Genomic DNA, 24,611 nt, shown 5'->3' with positions numbered 1-24,611 from the left:
AGGAAATAAAATGAAGGAAAAAAGAACATTATGTACATAGTATGTGAATGTAGGGCAGAATATAAATATTATAATATTAGATTGGAAAATCAGCATCAGATTCACACAAAAAAGATCCAAAAATGTTAAAAATATACAAAAAATAAGAAACAACTTTAACAGTAATAATAATAATATTCCTCTTCTAATAACTGTGCAGTATTTTTATGTTATAATTTTGTACAGAATATCAGACTCACTAATGAATGTGCGACTGGGTGACTTTTTAAAATAATCAGATGTTTTTATTTCTTCTGTCCTCTCAGCAAACGATCCAGCAGTAAAACAAAATGTCTGCCTTTAGTTCAGAATGTTTTCTGTGGAAATGCTAACAATCCGTCTGTGACATAAAGAAATATATGATTTCTTAAAAAAAACCTTCAACTTGCCCCAGTTTGTGGTAAATTGACGGTTTTACCTTTTCCAGTTTAACCTGAGTGATGCTTCGAGTTTTACTGAAGGAAACGATAAACTAACCATGAAGTTATTGATCAGGATATTGGAGTCAGAATCATGGACTGGAACCAACCAGCTTTTCTCAACCAGTCCAGTAACTAGTCCCAGCAGGTCTCTGAACAATCTGTGTCCAGCATGTGTGTGGTCTGTCTGTTTCCCTGACCTTTGACCTTATTACTATTATAATTATTTCCTCTTTAGTTTGTTTCTGGTCAGGCTGAAGCAGGAAGTGACCAGCAGCTGAGCTAGTCTTCAGGATCCGGCCTGCGGCAGGAAGTGATGTCATTATTTTAACACCAGAGACTGATTTCTGTTTCTTTCAGTTTTCTGCTCAGGTGACGCTGCTGTGACGTCATGTGACCCGGTCACGGCTCGGTGTGGGTCAGAAGGATGGTTCTGTCCTGAACTGTTGACCGGAAGTGACGTTCCTCCGCTCTGCGTGTCTGGGCCGACCTGCTGAGTGACTCAGTGCTGTGATGACAGCTCCAGGGAGGAGGCTGCCGGAATGCCTTACCTGTGCAGGTGCACCCGGTGCTGCGATCTGATTGGCTTCAGGTGCATCGATGTGCCCGCGCGCGGCCAATCAGCGCGCCGTGACGTCAGCGCGGATTCAAAGGATCGCTCAGATTTGTTTCCATCGGTGATTGAGGAAGAAGCCGCGGCCGTCAGCTCACCTGAGCAGGTAGATCAGTCCGAGCGTCCGTCCGCGCACCTGGCCGCCATGTCAGCCCCGACGCCACAGGTGAGTCCTGCTCCGTACCTACAGACCCGGACCGGTTGTGGGGCCCATCAGAACCGGTCCGGGTCACCGAGGTTCCGGCTGGAGTCACAGAGCTGCTGCTGCGGATTTACCTGTTGGTCCAGTTTGTCTCCTCCTCACCTGGCTTTGTCTTCCTGACACAAACACCTGAGACAATCACTACAGAACGACTTCCGGCTGCTCGGAACCAGCTGGTCCGGAACCGGTTGAAGGTTCGGAACCAGCTGGAAGTCCGGAACCGGACTGGTTCTCATGACAGCAGCAGAAATCCTGCAGTAGAATTGTTCTGTCTTGTTTTTGTTCATATTTAATCTTTAATCTGTTCGTTTCATTAACTTTGATTTTTCTGGTTTCAGTTCCTCATATTTAAATATTAATCCATCTGTGATCTGAACCTGCTGAGCAACAAAATGTTTTGATTCTGAAATCATGATAGAAAGTTTAGTGGAAGGAAAACGTTTGAGGTGAATTAATGAAATCCACACAGTGAGACATTTACTGTACAGTAAGTCGATGATCAATGACTCGTCGTCTTCAGTGGTTCATCTCTGAGCTTTGATCCCCAGGATGTGTTCTTGGTCCCATCCTGCTCCTACTGGACCAGAGGGTCAAAGGTCATCTTGCAGGAGAGGGTTTCCAGTCTGTTCTCAATGTCCTAGTCAAAGTATCAGAGGAGGGGGCGTGCCGTGGTGGCGTAGCGGTTAGCGCGACCCGCATTTGGAGGCCTTGAGTCCTCGACGCGTTTCTTCCCCCCTGTCTTCCCCCGTTTCCTGTCAGCCTGCTGTCATATCAGGGGCACTAGAGCCACAAAATACCCTGGAGGGGTAAAAAAAAGTATCAGAGGAGAAATCGGTTTCTGTAGTCTCTCTCTCTCTGTGATCCTGGTTCGGTTTAGATCAGGTTTCTGATCTGAGTGGATTCTGAGAGTAAAGCAGCTGCAGTCCAACAGGAAGTGACCCGGCCTCAGCCACTGTGTGTTTCCTGTCAGGATGGGAAGCAGCAGCAGCTGGACATTCTGGACCCGCAGTTCCAGCAGCGGCTGGAGAACGCCCGGGCGCAGGTCCGGCAGGAGATCCAGCTGGAGCTGAAGATCAAGGAGGCGGCGGAGAGGATGCGGCGGGCGTACCCGAGCAGGCGGGGCGGCGCCGTGGACGGCGAGGTGAAGGCGTCCAACCGCAAGCTGGAGCAGCTCCACCTGCAGCTGCAGGAGCTCAACGCCATCTCCATGGCAACGGAGAAGGACGACCACACAGGTAAAAGGCTACAGCAGCTATAAACGTTCTGGAGCCGCTCAGGCCAAATAAATCAGAATAATTCAACTGGGATCCATTTTCCAGCTTTCAGGATTTCTTTAGATTTTTCCAGACGATGTTTAGCAGAAGCTAATGCTAACACACTACACCAACCTGATATTTAGCAGAAGCTAATGCTAACGCACTACACCAACCTGATATTTAGCAGAAGCTAATGCTAACGTGCTACACCAACCTGATATTTAGCAGAAGCTAATGCTAACACACTACACCAACCTGATATTTAGCAGAAGCTAATGCTAACGCGCTACACCAACCTGATATTTAGCAGAAGCTAATGCTAACGCGCTACACCAACCTGATATTTAGCAGAAGCTAATGCTAACGCACTACACCAACCTGATATTTAGCAGAAGCTAATGCTAACGCACTACACCAACCTGATATTTAGCAGAAGCTAATGCTAACACACTACACCAACCTGATATTTAGCAGAAGCTAATGCTAACGCGCTACACCAACCTGATATTTAGCAGAAGCTAATGCTAACACACTACACCAACCTGATATTTAGCAGAAGCTAATGCTAACGCACTACACCAACCTGATATTTAGCAGAAGCCCTGAAGCACGGCTTTAATTTTGACGTTTTGCTGACTCAGCGACTGATTGTTTCTCCTGGATCCTTATTGGTGAATATAGGCTCCGCCTCCTCCCCGTGTCCCACGTAAGGTGGGAATCACCATAGCAACCAGGAGACTCAAATTTTAAATAAGTTTGTTGACTCTGTTTGTGCGTTTCAAAGCGGCCGTCCCAGAGGAGGAAGAGAACCAATCATCAGAGCCGAGTCAGTGGGAGGAAGTGACATCACCGCTGGCCAGCCGCATCAGAAATCTGAAGAAACAGCTGACGATGGAGACCAAAGTGAAGCAGGGCGCCGAGAACATGATTCAGACCTACAGCAGCAGGTCCTTCAAGGTGAGACCAACTTCCTGTCTCCTTCAAAATAAAGCTCCTCAACCGTGACCCGGTCCGAGTGGATCAGAGCCGTGACCCGGTCCGGTTTGTGTTCCAGGACCGGAAGATGCTGGCCACGGCCCAGCAGATGCTCCAGGACAGCCGGACCAAGATCGAGCTGCTGAGGATGCAGATCGTTAAAGTCGGCCAGGCCCGGGACGAGGGCTCTTCCCTTGGTAACCGAACGGAGCGGTTCTGTCCTGGACCGGGTCCGGGTCCGGCCGGCTCTGAGCCGTCTCTCTGTCCCAGGTCCTGACGAGGAGATCATCGGCCCGGTGGAGCTGCGCGTCGCTGAGCTGCTGCACCGCATGAAGATCGAATCAGCCGTCGCCGAAGGAGCCAGGAACGTGACGAAGCTGGTGGACCCGAAGGAGCGCCGGGTTCTGACCGAGGTACCGACCCGATTGGGTCAGGGATCCTGGCTGCCATCATTAACAGCCCTTCCTGCACTGCTGTGGTGTGGAGAGCTTTATCCTTTCTCATGTTGTTCTGCTTTTAGAAACATGGCCGAATATTAATCGTATTTTTCTGATCATAACTAGATGAACTACAACAACATTTGCTAATATGTAGCTATGGCACAACATCAGCTTTAATGGCCTATTCCAAGTCTGACAGCAGTGGAATGTGTGTAAATCAAGGCCCAAAGGTGACACAATTCAATAAACACGTCTTAAATAAATTAACACAATGAGGAATGCAGACATTAAATCCATAAAAACATTTATGATTCCATGTGGAAGTTGTTAACTGTAAAGTGTTGGTTATATTTAATGTTTCTTTAAACAGTTTAAGAACTGGTGGGCGGGGCTAACACTGTTTACTCCTTGGTGGGCGGGGCTAACACTGTTTACTCCTCCATGGGCGGGACTAACACTGTTTACTCCTCAGTGGGCGGGGCTAACACTGTTTACTCCTCCATGGGCGGGACTAATTGTGTTTTTAACGTTTGGTGGGCGGAGCTAACACTGTCAGGGAATTTGATTGGCCAGCAGTTGAGCAGTTTTTCATGATGGTTGTTGAGCAGGAAGCTGGAAAAACTTCAGTTTTTGTCAAATGTAGATTTTCTGTGGTTATTATTTCTATAAATATTATTTAGTCCATTTTCATTTTGTTTTCATGACACTATTTAAACTAATGCAAATATACAAATAATACAGTTTACCTCCAATTTGTTATTTCATCTGTCCTTGGATCGCTGGGCTCATTGACCATGATCCGATCGGTACTGAAGGGTTCTGAAGGGTTCTGATCAGTTCTCCAGAAGGGTTCTGATGGGTTCTGTCCCTCCAGGCCCAGGCCCGGGTCCGGGAGTCGTCCCAGAAGGTGGACCTCCTGCGTCTCTCCCTGGAGCGGCGGCTCGCCGAGCTTCCTGAGGATCATCCCACGCGAGCCGCCATCATGGAGACTCTGGAGTCTGGAGTCGCTCCGTCCTACGGAACGCCGAAGAAACAGTCCGCCGCTCCGTCGTCTTCCTCATCATCATCCTCCTCCTCCTTCTTCAGACCGGCCAGTCTAACAGGTCCAGTACTTTCATAACCCAGAAACATCCTGGAGGATCCATTGGACTCATGACTTCCTGTTTGGTGATGCTCGAACATGGCGATGGTTTCCTGCTCACTCCCAGATGTCGCTCGGCTCTCACTCACTAATCTCTTGATTCTCCTCCTGCCTGTTTCTCAGATGTCATTTTCCCGGGTTGAATCCTGAACCTCTTTTGGGTCAAACCTCAGGGAACTGAAATGTTTCTGAATAATAGAATAGAATAGAATAGAATTACTTTATTCATCCCAGCAGGGAAATTATTCCGCAGTTACAGCAGCATAGAGACAAGACACACAACAACCACCACTGAGTAGCAATGTAGACAAGATAAAATAAAATATAAAATGCTGTCAATATAAAAGCAGCTTAGAGCAGTCCTAGCAAAGATTAAAAAAATGCAGATATGTATATGTAAATATATGTACAGCAGTGTGCCACAGTGCAGTTGTGCAAAATTGGACTGATTAGTGCAGAACAATGATTTAGCTTTTATTGTACAGTGAGATGGCATGTGGCAGGAAGGATTTCCTGTATCTGTCCCTACGACAGCGGAGCTGGAGCAGCCTATGTGAGAAGGTGCTCCGCTGTCTGTCCACTATGTGGTGGAGAGGCTGCTGTTTATTGTCCATCATAGACAGAACCTTCTTCAGTGTCCTCCTCTCCACCACAGTTTCCAGGGACTCCAGCCTTAGTCCCAGTACAGAGCCAGCTTTCCTGATGATTTTGTCTAGTCTATTAGAGTCGCTGGCTCTGATGCTGCTTCCCCAACACACAGCAGCAAAGAAGATGGCGCCGGCAACAACACTGTGATAGAAGGTCTCCAACATCTTGCTGCACACATTGAAGGATCTCAGCTTCCTTAAAAAATAGAGTCTGCTCATCCCCTTCCTGCACACAGCGTCAGTGTTAGATGCCCAGTCCAGTCTGTTGCCGATTACAACTCCCAGGTATTTGTAATCCTCCACCTCCTCCACCACTTCCCCTTTGACCTTTAGTGGCCGTGAAGGTATCTTCTTCCTTCTGAAGTCAATCACCATCTCTCTGGTCTTACTAATGTTGAGCCTCAGAATAAGATCAAATCATGAAGTTCCTCCTAAATATCAGTTTAATTAGATCCAGAAGAATCGAGCGAGTCGCAGACTGACCCAACGCGGTGATTCTGACCCGGCTGTCGTCCTGCAGGCCGGCTGGAGGTCTGCCTGTTGGGCGTCCAGGACCTGCTGGAGGACGTTCCGGGCCGCAGCGCCGCCCAGTTCTCTGGGATCTACGCCGACGGGAAGTCCATGAAGGTGAAGGGTTCTGGACGGAGCGCCAACGGGAAGACGGGGAAGTCTGACGAACTGTCCTGTAAGGAATCTGCTGCATCCCGGCGGAGAAACGTTGATATTAACGTTGATGTTCCTGATTTAGATTCTGTTGGGAATGTCGGAGAAAGGCCCGTTTAATCCAAACCAAAACCTGACCGACGTTTCCGTCAGGTTTTAGTTTGAACTGTTGAAATAATTCCTTCGTTTCCCGTGAGATCCAAAGCGCCGCGGCTTGTTTGATCTGAGCAGAACCATCCAGAACATCCGGATCAGAAATGACCCGGTTTCTCCCTCCTGTCTCTGTTCCAGCGGAGGTCAGCGCCGTGCTGAAGGTCGACAACCGGGTCATGGGCCGGACTCACTGGAGGCCGCAGGGCAAGGAGGCCTGGGGCCAGAATTTCAGCACCGAGCTGGAGCGGGTCAGTACACTGGTGGTTCTGGTTCTGATCCAAACCAGAGAATAATTTTCCAGTCTGGTGGACCTTAGAGGCTCCAGACGGAGCAGAAAGTGGCTCCTGCTGTAAACCAGTAGTGATTGTGGTGCTGGTTCTGGTCCAGTCCAGGGAGCTGGAGGTGGCGGTGTACCGGAGGGACTGGCGGGCGCTGAGCGCCGTGAAGTTCCTGCGCCTGGAGGACTTCCTGGACAACCGCAGACACGGCATGTGTTTGGAGCTGGAGCCTCAGGGAATCATCTTCATCGAGGTTTGACTGCTTTCCAGTTACAGGTCCAGTTATACAGAACCAGGGTCGGGTTCTCTTTGCTCTCATCACGTTTAACAGCAGAACCAACTGATCAGATTCCAGAACCTTCATGATCCAATAGCACCACATCGTCTGTGTAATCCAGCAGCATCTCTGTAGGACAGAAATGCAACATGAATCTAAATGAACGTTGAATAAAAGCTGCAGCAGTTTGGACTGTTAACTTACAGCAAGTAGTTTAACACCCAGTGACCCCTGGCTGACCCCTGACTGACCCCTGACCTCACCCGTTTTCACCTTGAAGAGATGAAGAGCTGCAGACTTTTATCACAGAAAGAAAATGAATCGGTGTTGAGTTTTATAACTGAAAATCTTTCATTTATGTCCTGAAACTTGATCAGCTCTTCATTTTTATTTCCAGGTGACGTTCATCAATCCCGTCATCGAGCGTCCGTCCAAACTCCAGAGGCAGATGAGGATTTTCCCCAAGGAAAAAGGTGAAAAATTAATATTTCTTGATGCTTTCAGGACATTTTTGTTAAATACGTACGATGCAGCGTTCAGAGTGAGCGTCTCGTACAGAGGCTACAGACCTCGACGTGGCCGTCCCGCGACCCACCGCCGCCCCGCGACCCACCGGCCGCCCCGCGACCCACCGCCGCCCCGCGACCCACCGGCCGCCCCGCGACCCACCGCCGCCCCGCGACCCACCGGCCGCCCCGCGACCCACCGCCGCCCCGCGACCCACCGCCGCCCCGCGACCCACCGGCGCGATCCACCGAGGGGCGCCGGTTCCTTTGTGTCTGAAAACTTTAATTCTCCACATCCAAACTTCAACACAAAGGTCAAACTTTATTCAGCTGAAAGTTTACCAGAGAGTAAACTGCGGGTTTAAATTTTTCTGGGAGAATGTATTAGGGGAAGCTAAGTGCGCTAAGCGTTTTCACAGCTAGCAAAACCAAAAGGTGCTAAACGGAGAAATTAGCTTCGCTTTTAGCGGATTAATCGAAAGTATGTCCAGAACTTCGTTGTTTTGGGAACCTGAACAGATTCTTCTGAAGAACCGAACGGATTCCTGTCCAGCAGCACCATCAGGGCCCGGCGGGTCGGGTAGATAGGCCCGGTTGGTTCGGCTCAGTTTGGGTTTGGTTTTTTTTGTCGGTCGCTGTTGATGTCGGGTTATTGTAACGGAATCGTGACATAACCAGTGACTCCGCCCCCTGGCCAATCAGTGACCAGCAGTCTTCCGATGTCACGTTTTGCCTTGGACCCAGTGGAGTTGGTTCTAGTAAGGCCGGTTCCGAGTCGGGGAGAACGCTGTAAGATGTTTTGGTTCAGGAAACATGGCGGCTTGGTGACATCATCCTGGACCTGCTGTCTGCTTCCTCCAGGGAGGAACTTCCTGCGGGCGTCTCAGATGAACCTGAACTTCGCCACATGGGGCCGTCTGATGATGAACTTCCTGCCGCCATGCAATTCCCTGGAAGCCATGAGTCCGCCGCTGCCGGCCCCCATCGCCACGGCGTCCAGCGGCTCGCCGCCACGGTGAGAGTGGGATCCGTCAGAGATCCTCCGGATCGCCATCAGAGCTGATGAATCTGTTTCCTGTCAGAGAGCGAACTCCGTCCAGACTCGCCGTCTCCGAAGAATCCATCAGAAGATCTTCACCTCCCTCCAGGAAGGAGACGAAAGACGCCTCGCAGGTCTGAGAGGAACGTTACAGTTATGATCAGAGACCAACATTTATTAACTCTGTTTGTCTCTGGTTTTGGTCTGGAGAAGCCTCCTGACTGGAGGAGCAGCCTGAAACCCAGAAGGCCGGCCGCGGCTGGACCGGCGCCGCAGTGAGTCTCAGAAAAACGTTTCCCTTCAATCAGTCTGAACAGATTTGATCTTTTTAGCAAAGTTTCACAAACTTTATAAAAACTGATCAGGTGAGTTCTACAAATAATGATGTTTATGGAATGAAACCCTGAGCAGGTCATTTGTTCATGTTCTGTAATCTGGATCAATAACCTGATCAGGAACCGAGCCGCCAGAACCTCAAAGGACCCGGAAGGATCCACTGGTCATAATGTTTTGGCTGATTCCTGCGTCTTTAAACACTAAAACTGTAAAGTTTTCTGGATCACAGCGTTTTGCAGCCAGAACTCTGCCGGCCCGGTCCAGAGGTCCGGTTCCTTCACCGTGTTTCGTCTGCAGGTCCGAGGCGCTGAAGATGGACGACTTCCAGTGCGTTTCCGTCCTGGGAAGAGGACACTTCGGAAAGGTACCGGAACGCCAGGATCCGCCGTAAAACCCGACGAAGGTCAACGACTAACAGAACCTCCTCTGACCCAAACCAAGGTTCTGCTGGCCGAGTACAAGAAGTCTGGGAAAATGTTCGCCATCAAAGCGCTGAAGAAGAGCGAGGTCATCACGCGGGACGAAGTGGACAGGTGAGGAAGATCCAGAACCTCATGGTACCGGTACAAAACACGGCCCAGTTCTGACCCGGTCACAGGAACCTTTCCTGAACTCATCATTCGGTGTGTTTAGCAGAACTTCCCAGAGAAACTCTGAAAGTTCTGGTGGAGTTCCTGACCCGGCAGAACTTTTCCTGGTTCCGTCTGAAGCGGTCCGTCGGTTTGAGTGAAGTTAGATCTTCATTCAGCTGTTCTACATGTTGGCCTGTAGGAGGCGCCAGAGGAAAGTTTGTTTCAGTGGTTCTGGTTTGTCTGACCCGGTCCAGTCTGGTCTGTGAGAAGCGGATCTTGGAGGTGATCAACTCGGCCCGCCACCCGTTCCTGGTCAACCTGCACGGCTGCTTCCAGACGGCCGAGCACGTCTGCTTCGTCATGGCCTACTCTCCGGGCGGAGACCTGATGAAGCACATCCACGCCGCCATCTTCTCCGAGAAACAATCCCTGTGAGCCGACGGCCCTCCGCTCGCTCCCGACGGTCCAGTCAAAGTACGGCACCTGGTTTCAGCTGGCTCTTATTGGTTTCCAGGTTTTATTCTTCGTGCGTTCTGCTGGGTCTGGAGTTCCTCCATCAGAACCAGATCGTCTACAGGTGAGTGGCTGAGGCCCCGCCCCCAGACGCGGCTCATTGGCTGGAATCTGCAGCGGGTTTCCTGTCTGTCCTCCAGGGATCTGAAACTGGACAACCTGCTGATGGACGCCGATGGATACGTCCGGATCGCAGACTTTGGTTTGTGCAAAGAAGGTGAGGAAAAAAAACCCAAACTGTTTCCTGTCTTTTGATTGGTCCAAAGGTTTGAACCAATGGCAGAGCGGCTACAGTCCAGCCCACCTGGACTCACTCACCTGACACCAGGATAACATGAAATGCCAGTTATGTCTTTTATTGTGAAAATCCAAGTAAGACTGTTTCCTGTTAGTCCGTTAAGCATCAGGTGGTTCTGACCCATTTAACAAGCTAACAGGAAGCTGACACCGGGGGAGCGCCATCTTTTGATCTCCATGGTTATTCCCTCCTTTGGGACTGGTTGCTATGGTGATTCCCTCCTTTGGGACTGGTTGCTATGGTGATTCCCTCCTTTGGGACTGGTTGCTATGGTGATTCCCTCCTTTGGGACTGGTTGCTATGGTGATTCAATAAGCAGGAAGGGAACCTGGGATGGTTCAGCAGATACAGAAACATGAAATGTTCTGCAGCTGGGATTAAACTTTTTGTTTCTGTAAACGATAAACTCTTCTGCCCTGAAGCTCTAACTGCCACCGGTTACCATGGGGATGACGGTTACCAGGGTAACCATCATCTGTGTGTGTGTGTGCAGGGATGGGCCACGGCGATCGGACCAGCACCTTCTGCGGCACGCCGGAGTTCCTGGCTCCGGAGGTTCTGACGGAGAACAGCTACACCCGCAGCGTGGACTGGTGGGAACTGGGAGTTCTGGTGTTTGAGATGCTGGTGGGGGAGGTCAGTGACCCTCCGCAGAACGTTGCCGACGGTTCCGCAGGTTCCCGTTCTGAGGAGAACCCTGTTCTGTTCCAGTCTCCTTTCCCAGGTGACGATGAGGAGGAAGTGTTCGACAGCATCGTGAATGAGGAAGTGCGCTACCCTCGCTCCCTGTCGCCTCAGTCCAAGTCGCTCATCCAGCAGGTCGGTTCTGCTCCAACCTCCGGATCCGGCGGGTCCACTGGGTTTTATTGGTGATCTCTCTGTTCCAGCTGCTGCAGAAAAACCCGGACCGGAGACTCGGATCAGGGAAGGACGACGCCGCCGAGATCAAACGACACAAGTTCTTCCAGGTGGGTTCTGCAGAACCCGGAGCGGACCCGTTCTGGTGATGAAATGTTGAGTTTATTAGTTACCATGGAGACGGCGCTGAACTGGATTATATTTTGTTTCACATGGCTGGGATTAAGTGGACCAAGCAACTGTTCTGTGAAGTTCTGATGTCGGCGGCTCGGTTCTGGTTGGGCTTAAGGTTCTGATCCGGTTCTCCCCAGGGAATGGACTGGGACGCCCTGCTGGCCAAGCAGCTCAAGCCCCCCTTCCTGCCGACCATCTCGGCTCCGCTGGACGTCAGCAACTTCGACGAGGAGTTCACGCGTCTGAAGCCGGTTCTGACGCTGCCGCGGACGCCGACCGCCGTCGGCGCCGAACATCAGCAAGTCTTCAACGACTTCGACTTCTCCCTGATCAGCTGACGGCCTGGCCCCGCCCACTAGGGGCAAGGGACGTGGCTCCGCCCACCAGCTGTTTTAAACGGTGGAGCTGATGGCAGCACTTTGCTCCCAGTCTGAGCTGTAAATATCCTGAAGGTGAAAAACAAAGAATTTATCTTTCTGATTGTTTTAAATTATTCTGCAGAAATGTGGATGTGATGATGATGATGATGATGATTTATTAATCCAGCCTGTTTAACGTGAGAATTGATGAATAAAAGCTGGACTTTCTTCTCAGTAACGACTTTATTTCAGTTCAGAGGTAAAAAATCACGACCACAGAATCAATAAGTCAGAAAAACAATATTTAGATGAGTTGGTATAAACTGGAGCTCCGACATGGGAAACTTTACTGCTCTCCATATTATATACTATATATATATATATATATATATACAGTTGTGTTCGAAATAATAGCAGTGCCTTTAGAAAAATGAGTAAATGTCAAAATTCTTCAAAGAAATTGTACTTTAATGAACACAGATACATTGGGGACACAGTACATTCTATTCCAAAGCAAAACAATTGCGCAAAGTCATCAAAACTTAAATGATAATAATAATATTTCAAATAAAGTAAGAAATGGCATGTTCAAAAGAATAGCAGTGTTGCCATCTTTCCTTGGAAACTCAAAAATGTACTGTACAAACAAAGAAATTCTTGATAAGTGAACCTAGCTGAGTATCCTAAACTAATATTTTGTTGCAAAACCACGGTTTCCGATGACTGCTACACATCTGTGGTGCATGGAGTCAACCAACTTCTGGCATCGTTCCACAGGTATTGCAGCCCAGGATAATTGCACTGTATTCCACAATTCCTCAGCGTTTCTTGGTTTTGCCTCATGCACTGCACTTTTTATGTCAGCCCACAAGTTTTCGATGGGATTAAGGTCCGGGGATTGTGCTGGCCACTCCATCAGTTGAATCTTGTTCATCTGGAACCATGCTTTTGCTCGCTTGCTGGTGTGTTTGGGGTCATTATCCTGTTGAAAGGTCCACCTCAAAGGCATTTCCTCCTCAGCATATGGCAGCATGACCTCTTCCAGGATCCTGATGTACTGGAACTGATCCATGATCCCTTGTATGCGGTGAATCGGACCAACACCATAGTATGAAAAACATCCCCATATCATGATGCTTGCACCACCATGCTTAATGGTCTTCAGTGAGTACTGTGGCTTGAATTCTGTGTTTGCAGGGCGTCTGACATACTGCCTGTGACCCTTAGACCCAAAAAGAACAATCTTGCTTTCATCTGTCCACAAGATATTATGCCATTTCTTTTCAGGCCAGTCAATGTGCTCTTTGGCAAATTGTAAACGCTTCTGCACATGTCTTTTTCTCAGCAGTGGGACTTTGCGGGGGCTTCTTGCTGGAAGGTTAACCTCAGTAAGACGTCTTCTGATTGTCACAGTACTCACTGTCAACTGAAGGTCTTGCTTGATCCTCTTGGATCCCATCATTGGCTGAGTCTTCGCCAGTTTGGCTATTCTTCTGTCCATTCGAGGGGTTGTCTTTCTTTTTCTTCCTCGTTTTTCAGTTTTTTGCTCCCATTTCAGGGCATTTGAGATCATTTTAGCTGAACAGCCAATGATTTTCTGCACCTCTTTGTATGTTTTCCCTTCTTTAATCAATTTTTTTATTAGGAAACGCTCATCTTCAGAACAGTGTCTGGAACGACCCATTTTCATTGTTTTTTCAGGAGAAATGCACAGCCAGCATGCCAGTTGTCTTGATCCTTAAATACGGATCACCTGTTAACACCCTTTTTTCCCAGAATACCCTCCCTAATTGATGCCCTCTCTAATTGGACTCACCACTGCTATTTTTTTGAACACACCCTTTTCAGTTAATCATTCAATTTCACAGAATCCACAGTATGCATGGCTGTCCTGTTGGGTTTGTTGGTTTTCTATACCTTTATTTTACCCCCCAGAAACTTATCTGGGGTATAGAGTTTGAAATGTTAATAAAACCAGTGATTTTCTTGCTGCTGTTGAGGCACTGCTATTATTTCGAACACAACTGTATATATAGTATATATATATAATATATATTATATATATATATATATTATATATATATATGTTATATATATTATATCTCCATATTATATATATATATTATATCTCCATATACTATATATATAGTATATATATATATAATATATATTATATATATATAATATATATATATATATAATAGATATAATATCTCCATAGCCCCTCAGTTTATGCTGCAGCTTCTTCTGCCTGGAAAACTGAACATGTTGAAAACATCCCAGTTCTGGGAATAAAGGTAAAGAACTGGACCCGGTAGAACCTGAGGGACCCAGAAACACCAGACATGCAGCAGGAACCCGGTCTGAACCGGCAGGTGAAACAGGAAGTCCACCAGTCAGCTTCCTGTCGGGATCAAGACAAACAAACGACCCGGATAAAAACTGTGATGTTCCCAGAAACCCTCAGACTGAGTCCAGTTCTGACAGGAAGTCACAGCTTGGAGCTCCGGCTCACTTCCTGTTTCTGGGTTTATTGGTTGAATCAGCTCCTGTCCACTGGTACCAGAACCACCAGAACTCTGAGTCTTAATCTGGTCCAACATTTGGACTTTAAACAACTTTAGTCCTGATTTCCCAGAACGTGATCCGGGTCGGTCCGGACCGATTGGCTGGCAGAACAGAACCAGCTGTGACCCAGTTAAACCGGCGCTGGTGATCCGACACCGTGAGCGGCTCAGAACCTAAACCGGGTCGCTGTCCTCCCTGAAGTACGCCTGCTCCCACACCACGCTGCCCCACTGGCAGAAGAACCCCCACAGGTTGCGGGCGGCGCCGCGGTCGAACGGGTTCTGGTCGGCGCCGCAGTGTTTGAGGTAGGAGATGCGGTGGCGCGACATGAACTCCCAGGTGGTGGCGTTCATGGACACCAGGTAGAGGTGCGACCCGAGCAGCAGCAGCACCACCAGCGCCAGCGGCGCCAGCAGCCCGCAGACGGCCAGCAGCACGCCGTTGGAGCGCAGCCACCGCGACCAGGAGGGGGCGTGGCCCAGGCCCGTCCTGAGGAGACACACGGCCGTCAGCTCCCTGACCTCTGACCCGGGGCGGGGTGGGGGGCGTACTCACCAGGCGACGTGAAGCCCCCACAGCAGCACCAGCAGCTGCAGGGCCAAGTAGAGGAGGAACCAGCGGTGGTTCCGCTCGCCGACACAGTTCTCGATCCAGGGGCAGTGATGGTCGTAGCGCCGCACGCAGTGCTGACACGTCTGGCAATGCTTCGACCTCATTGGCTGCTGCTCCGCACACACACACACACACACACACACGCACACACACGCACACACACGCACACACACACACACACACACACACACACACACACACACACACACACACACACACACACATCATCATCATCATCATCTTCATCCTCCTCCATGTTTTCATTCTTTGGATCCATCATAACTTGATAAACATCCAAAATATGTTTAAGTTTCTTCTTTAAGTGAATCTACTGAAGATTTTCATTTAAATAAATGTTTTTCTCAGTTAACCCATTTCTGCTCACTGGTCCAACTGGTCTCACTGGTCTCACTGGTCCCACTGGTCCCACTGGTCTCACTGGTCCCACTGGTCCCACTGGTCTCACTGGTCCCACTGGTCTCACTGGTCCCACTGGTCTCACTGGTCCCACTGGTCTCACTGGTCCCACTGGTCTCACTGGTCCCACTGGTCTCACTGGTCCCACTGGTCTCATATGAGTCGGTTTTTCAGCTGTTTTGCTGATTTTGATCATTTTAAATAGATATTAATACTAATAATTAAATGAATGCAGATGGCTGCTTGTACTGCTGTAGGTTCTGGTTCTGGTTCTGGTTCTTCCTGTTAAAGGGAGTTTTTCCTCTCCACTGTCGCCCCCTGCTGGTCACTGATCTGCTGTTTCCTTAGGTAGAAACTTCAACCAGTTTGCCTAATAAATTCCTGAGTATAAATCATATTTCTGCCTTTAGCTTCTGTCTGTCTGACCTGAACCTCAGAGGAAAAGTCAAAGTTTCTTCCGGTTTGGATGTTTGTTTGCTGCGTCGCTTCCTGAGCCTCCATGTAGATGAATAAATGACCTCAGAGGGATTCGTACCTGCAGCAGGCAGCGGCCGCAGCGGCGCTGACGCAGCGACTTGGTGCTGGGCGGGATCATATCCTGCTGCTCCTCCGTTACTCCCAGAGTGAACTGGAACACACAGAGCCCACATCATGACACCGCCACCACCGCACTCCAACTGACAGACAGAACCAGAAGAGACTTTATGATCTGCAGTTTAAACTCCTCAGAGTTTAACAGACACTATATATTATTATTTATTATAATCATAAAAACATAAATATGATTCATCGTCGTCTCAATAAATTTAAATGATTGATGTTAAATTTCAGTTTTTCAGGTTTTATTTTTGCTGTTTTCTCCATTATTTGTTCCATCAGAGCATCAATAAATATCAGAAAATTTAAAAATATAATCAGATCCACTTTATAAATGTTCCTTAAGCCAGTGGTGTCCTGATAGAAGCCTGATTAGAATAGGAATGTTTGTCAGGAAAACTATTTGTGTTTGTGGCGATATGAATGCAGCCAGTTAATAAATGTTATCAAAATATTTCCACAACATATTGCGATAAATTTCTCACTCTGGATCGTCCACCTCTGGTTTGCAGTGTGTAACTGCTGGTTCTGGTTCTGTTGGATCAGTTCAATCCAGAACATTCCCAAAGTCTGGACACACTCTGGCTTTAGGCCCTAATTTAATTCTGAGATTAAAGTTGGACTGATCCGATTTATCGGGTTAATCTCCAGGTTCTGGATGCAGAACCTGGAGCAGGAAGGCTCCCAGACCTGCGTGGTTCCGACCCAGACCACAACAGGTGTTATAGATTAACTGGTGGCAGCAGCTGGGAGAGACAGATCTTCCTGTGGGCGTGGCTTTTTAGGACCCCTTTACCAAACCAGGAAGTAAACAATGTGATAAATTTAAAGAACTACAAATCTTTGCAAAAATGCGACCCGATTCTGTAAGACAACCATTAAGATCTCAGGAATAACTGATTAGAAAGACTTTTATTGGTCTAACATGGAATGTTGCCTTTTTGTTTTACATTAATCTGCAAAATCACCAAAAACATGTAAATTACACAGAACTTGTTCTGATTTCTGTGATGCTTCAGAGGCTGAAACTCATCAAGGGAAAATGGAAATCGATCTAAAGATGCCATGAACCGATATCAGAGCAAAGATTCATCCCTGAAAGAGTCATGGGATTAAAATAAAATGTTTTAAAAGATCGACTGGCTGTTGTTTCCACATCTCCCTCATATTGTAGATATTTGAATTAGATATCCACAGAAACTATAGATAAATCTTTTTAAACTCTGTTTTTCTAACATGTTATAGTTTATTTCCTAGTTCATGGCAGATCTACGTTGCAGTGTCATTTCTTCTTTATTGTTGATATTTTTCTAGTAATTTAACTAAACATCTTTATTCTTTTCATCAAGTGACTCTAAAACTCAACAATGAGAGAAAAAAAACTATTATACTAGATATTATTATAAGTATCTTTTATACTTTTACATCAGAAACGGTTCAAATCTTCCCTCAAACTGAGATTCTGAAAGTGTCACCAGTTAATCCAGGTTTGCCTCTTAAAGCGCAGAGTGTCTGATCGATCAGGATCAATAACAGGTGATTATTGGACTTTTGTTGGCCGATATAGTTTAGTGGATAAAACGGCTCTCTGAACTCAGTGACCAGTGGTTCCAGTTCAGTTAGAGATTTAGTCTGATTTACTTTTTGGACCAGTTTATTTTATTGTCTAAAAAATAAAATTCACTTGCTGCCAACGTTTTGAAGGTAACATCGTTTAACAGGTTTGCCAGGCAAACTTTTAACTGTAAGGATTTTGTGAAATTACTAAATTACAGCTTTGTGTCTGCAGCCCAGTTAAGGTGCAAACGAAATAAAGTGGCTTCTATTAAATGAGCAAAGAATTAGTTTTCATGATATCAGAACCGTTTACATTTATTGACATGTTTGCAGAACATGTCAATCAATATAAGACCGAGAAAATGTAAAATAATCGTCATTATTCTAAATGCTGGGTGATGGTAGAAATTCTTAGTTTAGCTCAGTCTCCTCTTGAGGTCTGGTATATTTTAGTTATATTTCAATATATTCTTGAATATTCCTTCACATACAAAGAATTATGATTGTTTTGAAGAGATCATAGAGAAAGAGACATTTTATAATCTCTTTATTTACGTTTGTCGCATTTTGATCAGGAAACGACACGGCCACCTAATTTTTTACAAACATCTGCGTTGAGGACCCCGTCTGACTGTCACTAGTTAATTTTAATGAGGCTCGTTTTGTTTTTAAGTTTATTTCTCCTGGTCTCCAGCCTGCAAACTGGTTCCCAGTAGAGAACACAGATAAATACTGTAGATATGGATCATAATCTGTTGGTGTCTGACAGTATAATGTAGGAACGTTTATTATTATCATTTTGTTTTGTCCATTTGGATATCACCACCAACCACAACATTGGCTGTTAACTTTATATCATTTAAATGAGATTTTATTGCAGTATAAAGTATCAACATTACTTGATATTTCTCTCTATTTGGACACATGAACACCACAAGCAACACCATCAGGTATGTGATTTAAAGTTGATTAAATATGATGACACCAACCTCATTGTTCAGCGACACTTCCTGTGTGTAATGTTGCTAAAACATGAATAAAGTTCAGAAACAGAGAGGCTGCATTTCAGGATCAGAGCCAGAAACACTCACTGGGCTAGAAGTGTTAATAAATCACATTACAGGAACTTCAGAGTCAATTTAAATGTTTTTATGATCAGTGCTGGTTACAAAATGCAGAAACTATAAATTTAGGTTTATATTGAGGCTGTTCATGAGATAAAATTAATTTATTCTGGTGAAGCTGAATGTGAATGGGATTATCCTGTTACTCACTGATCTGGTTTTGCTCCAATGAGAAGCGAACTGAACTCTGTAGAAACTTGTTTTGAAACATAATTTTCACATTAAACATATTTGCTTCAAATGGGATTTATAGTAAAGTTTTGCAAACGGTTTTGTCACACAAGTAGCATTTTTCAACAGGCATCACCACAGCCACCTAGAACCATCTGCGGTGCGCAAAGGTTTCAACCAGTTAATCTAGTCACCAGTTAATCTAGTCACCAGTTAATCCATAACACCGGCTCACCTGCAGGTCGCTGTCCTCAGTCAGGATGAATCCCGGATCCATGAGCGACACCGCGAAGTACAGCAGAACCGACACCAGAACCAGCAGGACGAACAGAACCGGCTTCAGCAGCTGGCCCGTCTCCTCCTGCTTCCTCAGCTCTGCCGGGGAAACACAATAAAAGTCCTGACCTGGAAAACCTGGAACTCCTGGAGCTCCTGGAGCCCCCTCGGATGGACTCACCTGTGTCATACAGGAAGAGGATGAGCGTGATGATCCAGGTCAGAACCACATGGGCCGTCCTCACCAGGAATCCCGAACCGAACACATTCTTGAACATCGTCCTAACATTCCAGAACTTCCATGCTAACCTTCAGGGCGCTGGGAATGTCAGCTGGGAATCCGGAGACTGCGGGATGTGAACAGCTCGGGAAGGACCCAGGCTGGACTCAGTCAGAACCTCAGAACAGTTCTACTGGACCGGGTCAGGTTAAAGGAACTAACCGTTAACAGAAAACAGTCGAAACCCGCGTCTGAATCCGTGTTTTCGGGCCAGCGGTCCGCTAGCATTCCGCCGCTCAGCGGGTTGTTGTCGTCCTGAACGCACACAGCTCTGATTGGTCGACAGCAGACACGTGACAGAGCAGGAGCCTGACAGAACTGCAGCCGCAGCCGCCATCTTGCTCAGGGGTTCTGACCGTTTAGTTCACTTTATTTAATTTTAGTTTCTTTTACATCTTTCCCTTTTTATACTATTTCGGTTTTTTATTTTATTTTACTATAAAATAGTTATGTTTTATAAATTTTGTTTTAATGTGCTGATGTTTATTCGTTAGTCGGCTATTTTGTTTTTAAATGATTTTAGTTTTATGCTTTTTTCAGTTTACACCATTATATCTTTTACAGAAATGTATTTTTAATTGATTTACCAATTCGTTAATGTATTTTCTGAATCAGATTTTAACTGTTGTTTTTCTGTTTAACTTGATCATTAATTATTGTTGTTTGGAACCGAGGTGCTGCCCCCTCCTGGTGTGTTTGGCTCATTGTAGCAACATGACTTCCTGTTTCAGAGTATTAGAAACATCCCCACACCATCATGCCTGCACCACCGTGCTTTACAGTGCTGTGACTTGAACTCAGCGTTTGGGTTTCTGAGTCAGTACGATAAAATTAAACAGTTTGAATCATCTTTTTATTTGTTGGTATAAAAACAGTTTACATAAAGTTTTCAGTTGATCCCTGATTGGTTGACTGGTTCTCCAGGCCCGGTGTCTCTGTGGTTCTGATCCGATCAGGCCTGCAGCTCTGCAGCTGCTGCTCCATCCAGGATGAACGGCGTTCTGATAGTTTTCCCCTTCAGCAGCTCCAGGCCCTGGGAGCAGGAGGAGTTCTGATTATTAGTTATTAATAACCAGAACCAGGTTCAGAACCAGAACCCGACGTGGTTCTGCTTCTCACCTCTCCAAAATACGACACCAGAGGAGAAATCTCACATTTCAGCGCCGGATGATTCTCTGCTGATGAACTGAGGAAGACAGGAATTCAATATCTACTACAAACACAAACTGAACCTTCATGTGAGCGTAGGGTCAGTGACCTCTGACCTGGGCAGCATCTGGATGCCGTTCCCCTGTTCATCCAGCAGGGCGGCGCCAGCGGCCGCTGCCCAGCGGCAGTGCTGGGCCAGCAGGGCGTTCCTGGCCGCGCTGGGCGTGTCGGATGGCGCTCCGTCTGCGTTCTTCAGAGGGGAGAACTCGTCCTCCCTCTGGACCTCCAGCACCACCAAACTCCTGCAGAGAAACCAGCTGGGTAATCCAGATTACCAGCAGCCTGGAAACACGCCGGATTATCCGTACCTGGAGAACGGAAACACGTCAAAAACAAACTTCTCCATCTTGATCCCGTTGGGTTCGGTCGGTTTCACCTGATTCCCACAGGAGTCCACGAACGGGACTTTCTTCAGAGCAACGTGAGGCTTCAGCTGGTCCTTAAACGTCCTGGAAGAGCCAAGGTCAGCAGAGGTCAGCAGACATTCCAGGTTAATGTGACGGTACTCCGTCCTGGCGGGTTTCTCACTCGACCACGTCCTGCAGGAAGCTCCTGGTGAAGAAGTGGTTGCAGATGTTTCCGGCGCTGTAGACCAGTTCTCCGGCTGATCCTCGGAGCCGGGCCGTTTCGGGTCGGATCTCGCTGTACTCCACCACCTGAGGGACTCCGCCCACCCTGCAGACCACGCCCACCGGCTCGGCTGGGTGGGCCTTCTCCACCACCTGGTGGAGCAACGGAGCGGTCTGGACTCAGAGCGAGCAGCAGCTAACAAGCTAACAAGCTAATGCTACTGAGCTAAATTCAGCCATGTTGATTCGCACGGCGCTGATGAAACGTTTTCTGCTTTCAGAATGTTGTTGTGAATCTGAGCTGCATAAATAAACTGAATGTTTAAAAATGAAAATCAGTGAAATTTACTTCCAGCTGAGATCTGGACAGGATGTCAGGGTCTGATTTATCTGCTCTGATGTTTTCTTGCTGCAGGTCAGAGGTCAACTCAACATCCTCCTCTGGCTCTGATTTGTTACATTTATCTGAAGTTTCCAGGTGAATTCATCCAAAAGGAAACCTGGAACTTAAACCGATAAATTCCAGGAACAAACTTTGACCCTACAGATTTCTGGTTGTTCCACTGGAAGACGGGATCCAATCCATTTACATGAATTCAAATTTGACACAGAAATGAAACTTTTAAACTTGTCTGTGTTCTGGATGAGACCTGAACCTTCGGATCGTCGTTCTGAGCGAACCAAAGGAAACGTCCCAACCTTGGCGCCGCAGTCGGCTCCTTTCGCCACACAGAAGCCAACGAACAGCGGGTCGGCCATCTTGACCAGGATGTTGTCCACACAGTAGACGTGGACGAACTCCACTCCTCTGCGCTCCATGTCCTCCAGGACGCCGTTGTCCTCCAGCGCCTGGTACAGACCGCCGTTACCGTCTGACAGGGAGCAGACGGCCGTCACAGAGGTCACCAAGGGTTAGATTAGATTAGATTAGATTAGATTAGATAGCATTTATTGTCATTGAACAGAATTCAACGAAATTTCCATTGCAGCTGCCGGCAAAAGGTCAAATATATACAGTAAAATAAACAAACACACAATAATAATAATAACAATATATACAACTAAATTAACTAAAGGCACTCAACCACACCAAAGAAGTAGCAGCAGGTCCAGCTATGGCAAAGTACAGAACAATATGGCTGTGTGTGTGTGTGTGTGTGTGGGGGTGGGGGATATGTATGTGTGACTGCGAGGTTATGATATGTGTGGGAGGGGGGGGCGGCAGGGAGTAATGGCTCTGACGGCTGTGGGGAAGAAACTGTTTCTCAGTCTGTTTGTTGTAGTCCATATATTCCTATATAAACAGTCTGTGGTCATCATGGATCTGCTGCGTTTCCTGACCAGACCCACCTGGCGCCATGGCGATCTTCCCTTTGCCCTCCAGGATGACCTTCCCGTCAAAGGTCACGGCCGGGATCATGCGCTGCTCGAACATGACGATGTTGGAGGGCTGCAGGCCGAAGTGAGCGTTCTCCTGGAAGAAGGTCTGGGTCGGCTTCAGGGTGAACTCACTGGTCATGATGTACCTGGACAGGTGAGGAAGAGGAGGAGACGGTCTGAGCTTTAATCAAAACTGACCGACTCCAAAACAACCACATCAGGGAGGGGTTAGCGTCCGAGACGGTTCTGGTTCCTCAGCCAATCAAAATGCTCGAAAGAACGCATGAGGGCAGCCGGCCAATCGGTGATGATCTCTTATACACCAGAATAAATCTGCCACGCAGGTTGTTGGAGTTTCTGGAAATGTTTTTAAATTTAATCTGAGCTCCAAGGCTTAAAATTTGCAACTTTTGAAACTCAGAAAACGTCAAAAATCTTTGACTTTATGAGCTCAGAAGATTTCAAAGTAAAATTTCTGAGTTTTTCTTTTGAAGCCCAGAAATCTCATCGAGTTTTTTATTTTATTTTAGAACATTTCTTAGATAATCTCAAATTTTCAGAGTTTTTAGGTGTATATTTATTCATTTTTCCGCCTGTAGCAGGTGGTTGAAGGTTTCTTGTGCTCAGATGGTTCCTCCTCCAGCGGAGGGTAAAGTTCTCCTCCCTGTTGGCCCAAATCTTGCCGCCGGTTCTGCTCTCACCAGGGAACGGTGCATTTGGACCCCAGTCGGTTCTCTGCCAGCTGCTGGATCTTCAGGATCCGCTCGGCTTGGATCTGGTACAGCGTCTTCCCGCTCGGCAGTCCGACGTCGAACATCCCTTTGGGGTATCGGACCCCGAGCCGCGTCCCCTGACCTCCGGCCAGGAGCAGAACCGCGACCCGACTCCTGGAGATCTGCAGGAATCCTGATCAGAAAGGACAGTTTCATCATTTATATTCATTATGTCGACATTTTTAGCTGGAACTTTTTAACCATTTCTGATGTTCATATGTTTAATGTTTGTATCCGTCTGATGATGCCTCAGAACCTTTTAAGCCCAACAGTTTGGTTTCCAGAATATTTCTGATCAAACTAACAGAAAACAAACTTTCTTATTTTGAATCTTGTAAATATGTAAAACTGGCAGCTGAACATCCTGGGAATTGAACCAGCAACCTTCCGATCAGCCATCTTTCTTTCTACCTGAATGTTCCTGGCATTCCTCCAGGCGCCATTTTCAATCTGAAGTGCTCCCTCTAGCGTACAACATGCAGAATCACATGCTGACGTCACACTACCTTCTCAAACCTGATTGGATGATGCAGTTTGTGTTTTGACTGGTTCTGAGGTGAAACTTGGTCCAAAGCTGGAGGAGTCATTACCTTGGTAATTAATCATTAGGGCGCATGCGCACTCACTCCTCAACACCATAACTAAACAGTCTGCAGAGATTTTCTGAGCTATCGCGAGAAAACACGTTGTTAAAATCCCAGCGGCTGGAACCTCGGTTGTGGTTCTGGTACCTTCACGCTCCCATCCGGCCAGACAGTCCGGGTCGCTCGTCCTCACGCTGCCCATGCTCTCCGGGGGAACCGGCTCCAGGTTCGGCTCCAGGTCCCGGTCCGGAGCGCAGGACGCGGCGGCTGCTGCCTCTGCGGCCGCCCGGCAGTGCTCCTCCAGCCGCGGCAGGTCCAGCTGGGCCAGCTCCCGCAGGAACTCCTCCTGCTGCTCCGAACCGAGCTCCGGCCAGAACCGCAGGACGTGGGCCTGGCCCGAACCGTCCAGAGCGGTTCGGATCTGCTGCAGGGACGGCATGTCTGGAGCGGTTCTGGTTCTGGTCCCGCAGCGCAGTCAGGAAGTGACGCCTGGCGGCTGAGCAGCTCGTGACTGAAGGCAGACATGATTCCAGAACCGGAAACCGCAGAGCCGGGTTCCGCTGATGGAGGCGGTTTTCCTCATGACGTCACAGAGAAACCATCTATTCATGTTTTCTTTAAACGGGAACCAATCGGAACCAGGATGAAATCCATCCGACTTCGAACCAAAACCCGGATCTTCTCCGGGAATCAGAACCAGCCTTCAGCAGAAACTAAATCATATTTTAAAAAACTT

The 24,611-nt window shown here is 47.6% G+C and overlaps 3 protein-coding genes across 5 annotated transcripts; 1 reads left to right on the top strand and 2 right to left on the bottom strand.

Moving 5' to 3' along the window:
* Nucleotides 1-417: 417 nt before the first annotated feature.
* Nucleotides 418-11,992, top strand: LOC102229024 (serine/threonine-protein kinase N2-like). Of its 2 annotated transcripts, none has more exons than XM_023338174.1 (22): nucleotides 418-1,237; nucleotides 2,244-2,508; nucleotides 3,314-3,486; nucleotides 3,584-3,701; nucleotides 3,775-3,917; nucleotides 4,819-5,047; nucleotides 6,253-6,417; nucleotides 6,687-6,796; nucleotides 6,936-7,079; nucleotides 7,501-7,576; nucleotides 8,471-8,624; nucleotides 8,692-8,782; nucleotides 8,859-8,923; nucleotides 9,282-9,348; nucleotides 9,426-9,517; nucleotides 9,811-9,987; nucleotides 10,071-10,133; nucleotides 10,210-10,286; nucleotides 10,861-11,003; nucleotides 11,079-11,186; nucleotides 11,255-11,335; nucleotides 11,537-11,992. In XM_023338174.1, the coding sequence occupies exons 1-22, from the start codon at nucleotides 1,001-1,003 to the stop codon at nucleotides 11,735-11,737; spliced, it is 2,979 nt and encodes a 992-aa protein (XP_023193942.1). In that variant the 5' UTR covers nucleotides 418-1,000; the 3' UTR covers nucleotides 11,738-11,992. The 2 variants fall into 2 exon arrangements, with proteins under 2 accessions (XP_023193942.1, XP_023193943.1); XM_023338175.1 differs by having other exon boundaries at nucleotides 419-1,237; nucleotides 8,862-8,923.
* Nucleotides 11,993-13,956: 1,964 nt separating this feature from the next.
* zdhhc12 (zinc finger DHHC-type containing 12) lies at nucleotides 13,957-19,773 on the bottom strand. 2 transcript variants are annotated; one of them, XM_023337857.1, is made up of 5 exons: nucleotides 19,262-19,773; nucleotides 19,040-19,179; nucleotides 15,891-16,032; nucleotides 14,882-15,048; nucleotides 13,957-14,815 (listed from the first exon to the last, which is right to left on the bottom strand). In XM_023337857.1, exons 1-5 carry the CDS (start codon nucleotides 19,356-19,358, stop codon nucleotides 14,369-14,371), a joined length of 993 nt encoding a protein of 330 aa, XP_023193625.1. In that variant the 5' UTR covers nucleotides 19,359-19,773; the 3' UTR covers nucleotides 13,957-14,368. The 2 variants fall into 2 exon arrangements, with proteins under 2 accessions (XP_023193625.1, XP_014330735.1); XM_014475249.2 differs by having other exon boundaries at nucleotides 14,400-14,815; nucleotides 15,891-15,983.
* A 418-nt stretch (nucleotides 19,774-20,191) lies between these two features.
* uap1l1 (UDP-N-acetylglucosamine pyrophosphorylase 1 like 1) lies at nucleotides 20,192-24,440 on the bottom strand. The gene is made up of 9 exons (XM_005815875.3): nucleotides 24,023-24,440; nucleotides 23,220-23,424; nucleotides 22,489-22,664; nucleotides 21,838-22,010; nucleotides 21,098-21,291; nucleotides 20,878-21,018; nucleotides 20,626-20,811; nucleotides 20,480-20,546; nucleotides 20,192-20,393 (listed from the first exon to the last, which is right to left on the bottom strand). The coding sequence occupies exons 1-9, from the start codon at nucleotides 24,312-24,314 to the stop codon at nucleotides 20,313-20,315; spliced, it is 1,515 nt and encodes a 504-aa protein (XP_005815932.1). The 5' UTR covers nucleotides 24,315-24,440; the 3' UTR covers nucleotides 20,192-20,312.
* Nucleotides 24,441-24,611: the final 171 nt, after the last annotated feature.

Source organism: Xiphophorus maculatus, chromosome 8, assembly GCF_002775205.1.
Source record: "Xiphophorus maculatus strain JP 163 A chromosome 8, X_maculatus-5.0-male, whole genome shotgun sequence".
Taxonomy (NCBI): domain Eukaryota; kingdom Metazoa; phylum Chordata; class Actinopteri; order Cyprinodontiformes; family Poeciliidae; genus Xiphophorus; species Xiphophorus maculatus.
The sequence above is the reverse complement of the archived record's forward strand: the minus strand, read 5'-3'. Positions and strand labels throughout refer to the sequence as shown.

Excerpts from the sequence above, each read along its gene's own strand:
- uap1l1 (XM_005815875.3), bottom strand. The coding sequence starts at position 24,314 with ATGCCGTCCCTGCAGCAGATCCGAACCGCTCTGGACGGTTCGGGCCAG. Across the intron at positions 22,011-22,488 it reads GAAGATCGCCATGGCGCCAG|ACGGTAACGGCGGTCTGTAC; the intron begins GTGGGTCTGGTC and ends GCTCCCTGTCAG. Across the intron at positions 20,547-20,625 it reads GGCATCCAGATGCTGCCCAG|TTCATCAGCAGAGAATCATC; the intron begins GTCAGAGGTCAC and ends TGTCTTCCTCAG.
- zdhhc12 (XM_023337857.1), bottom strand. The coding sequence starts at position 19,358 with ATGTTCAAGAATGTGTTCGGTTCGGGATTCCTGGTGAGGACGGCCCAT. Across the intron at positions 15,049-15,890 it reads GCGGCCGCTGCCTGCTGCAG|CAGCCAATGAGGTCGAAGCA; the intron begins GTACGAATCCCT and ends TGTGCGGAGCAG. Across the intron at positions 14,816-14,881 it reads TGGGGGCTTCACGTCGCCTG|GACGGGCCTGGGCCACGCCC; the intron begins GTGAGTACGCCC and ends GTGTCTCCTCAG.
- LOC102229024 (XM_023338174.1), top strand. The coding sequence starts at position 1,001 with ATGCCTTACCTGTGCAGGTGCACCCGGTGCTGCGATCTGATTGGCTTC. Across the intron at positions 3,702-3,774 it reads GGACGAGGGCTCTTCCCTTG|GTCCTGACGAGGAGATCATC; the intron begins GTAACCGAACGG and ends TCTCTGTCCCAG. Across the intron at positions 10,287-10,860 it reads CTTTGGTTTGTGCAAAGAAG|GGATGGGCCACGGCGATCGG; the intron begins GTGAGGAAAAAA and ends GTGTGTGTGCAG.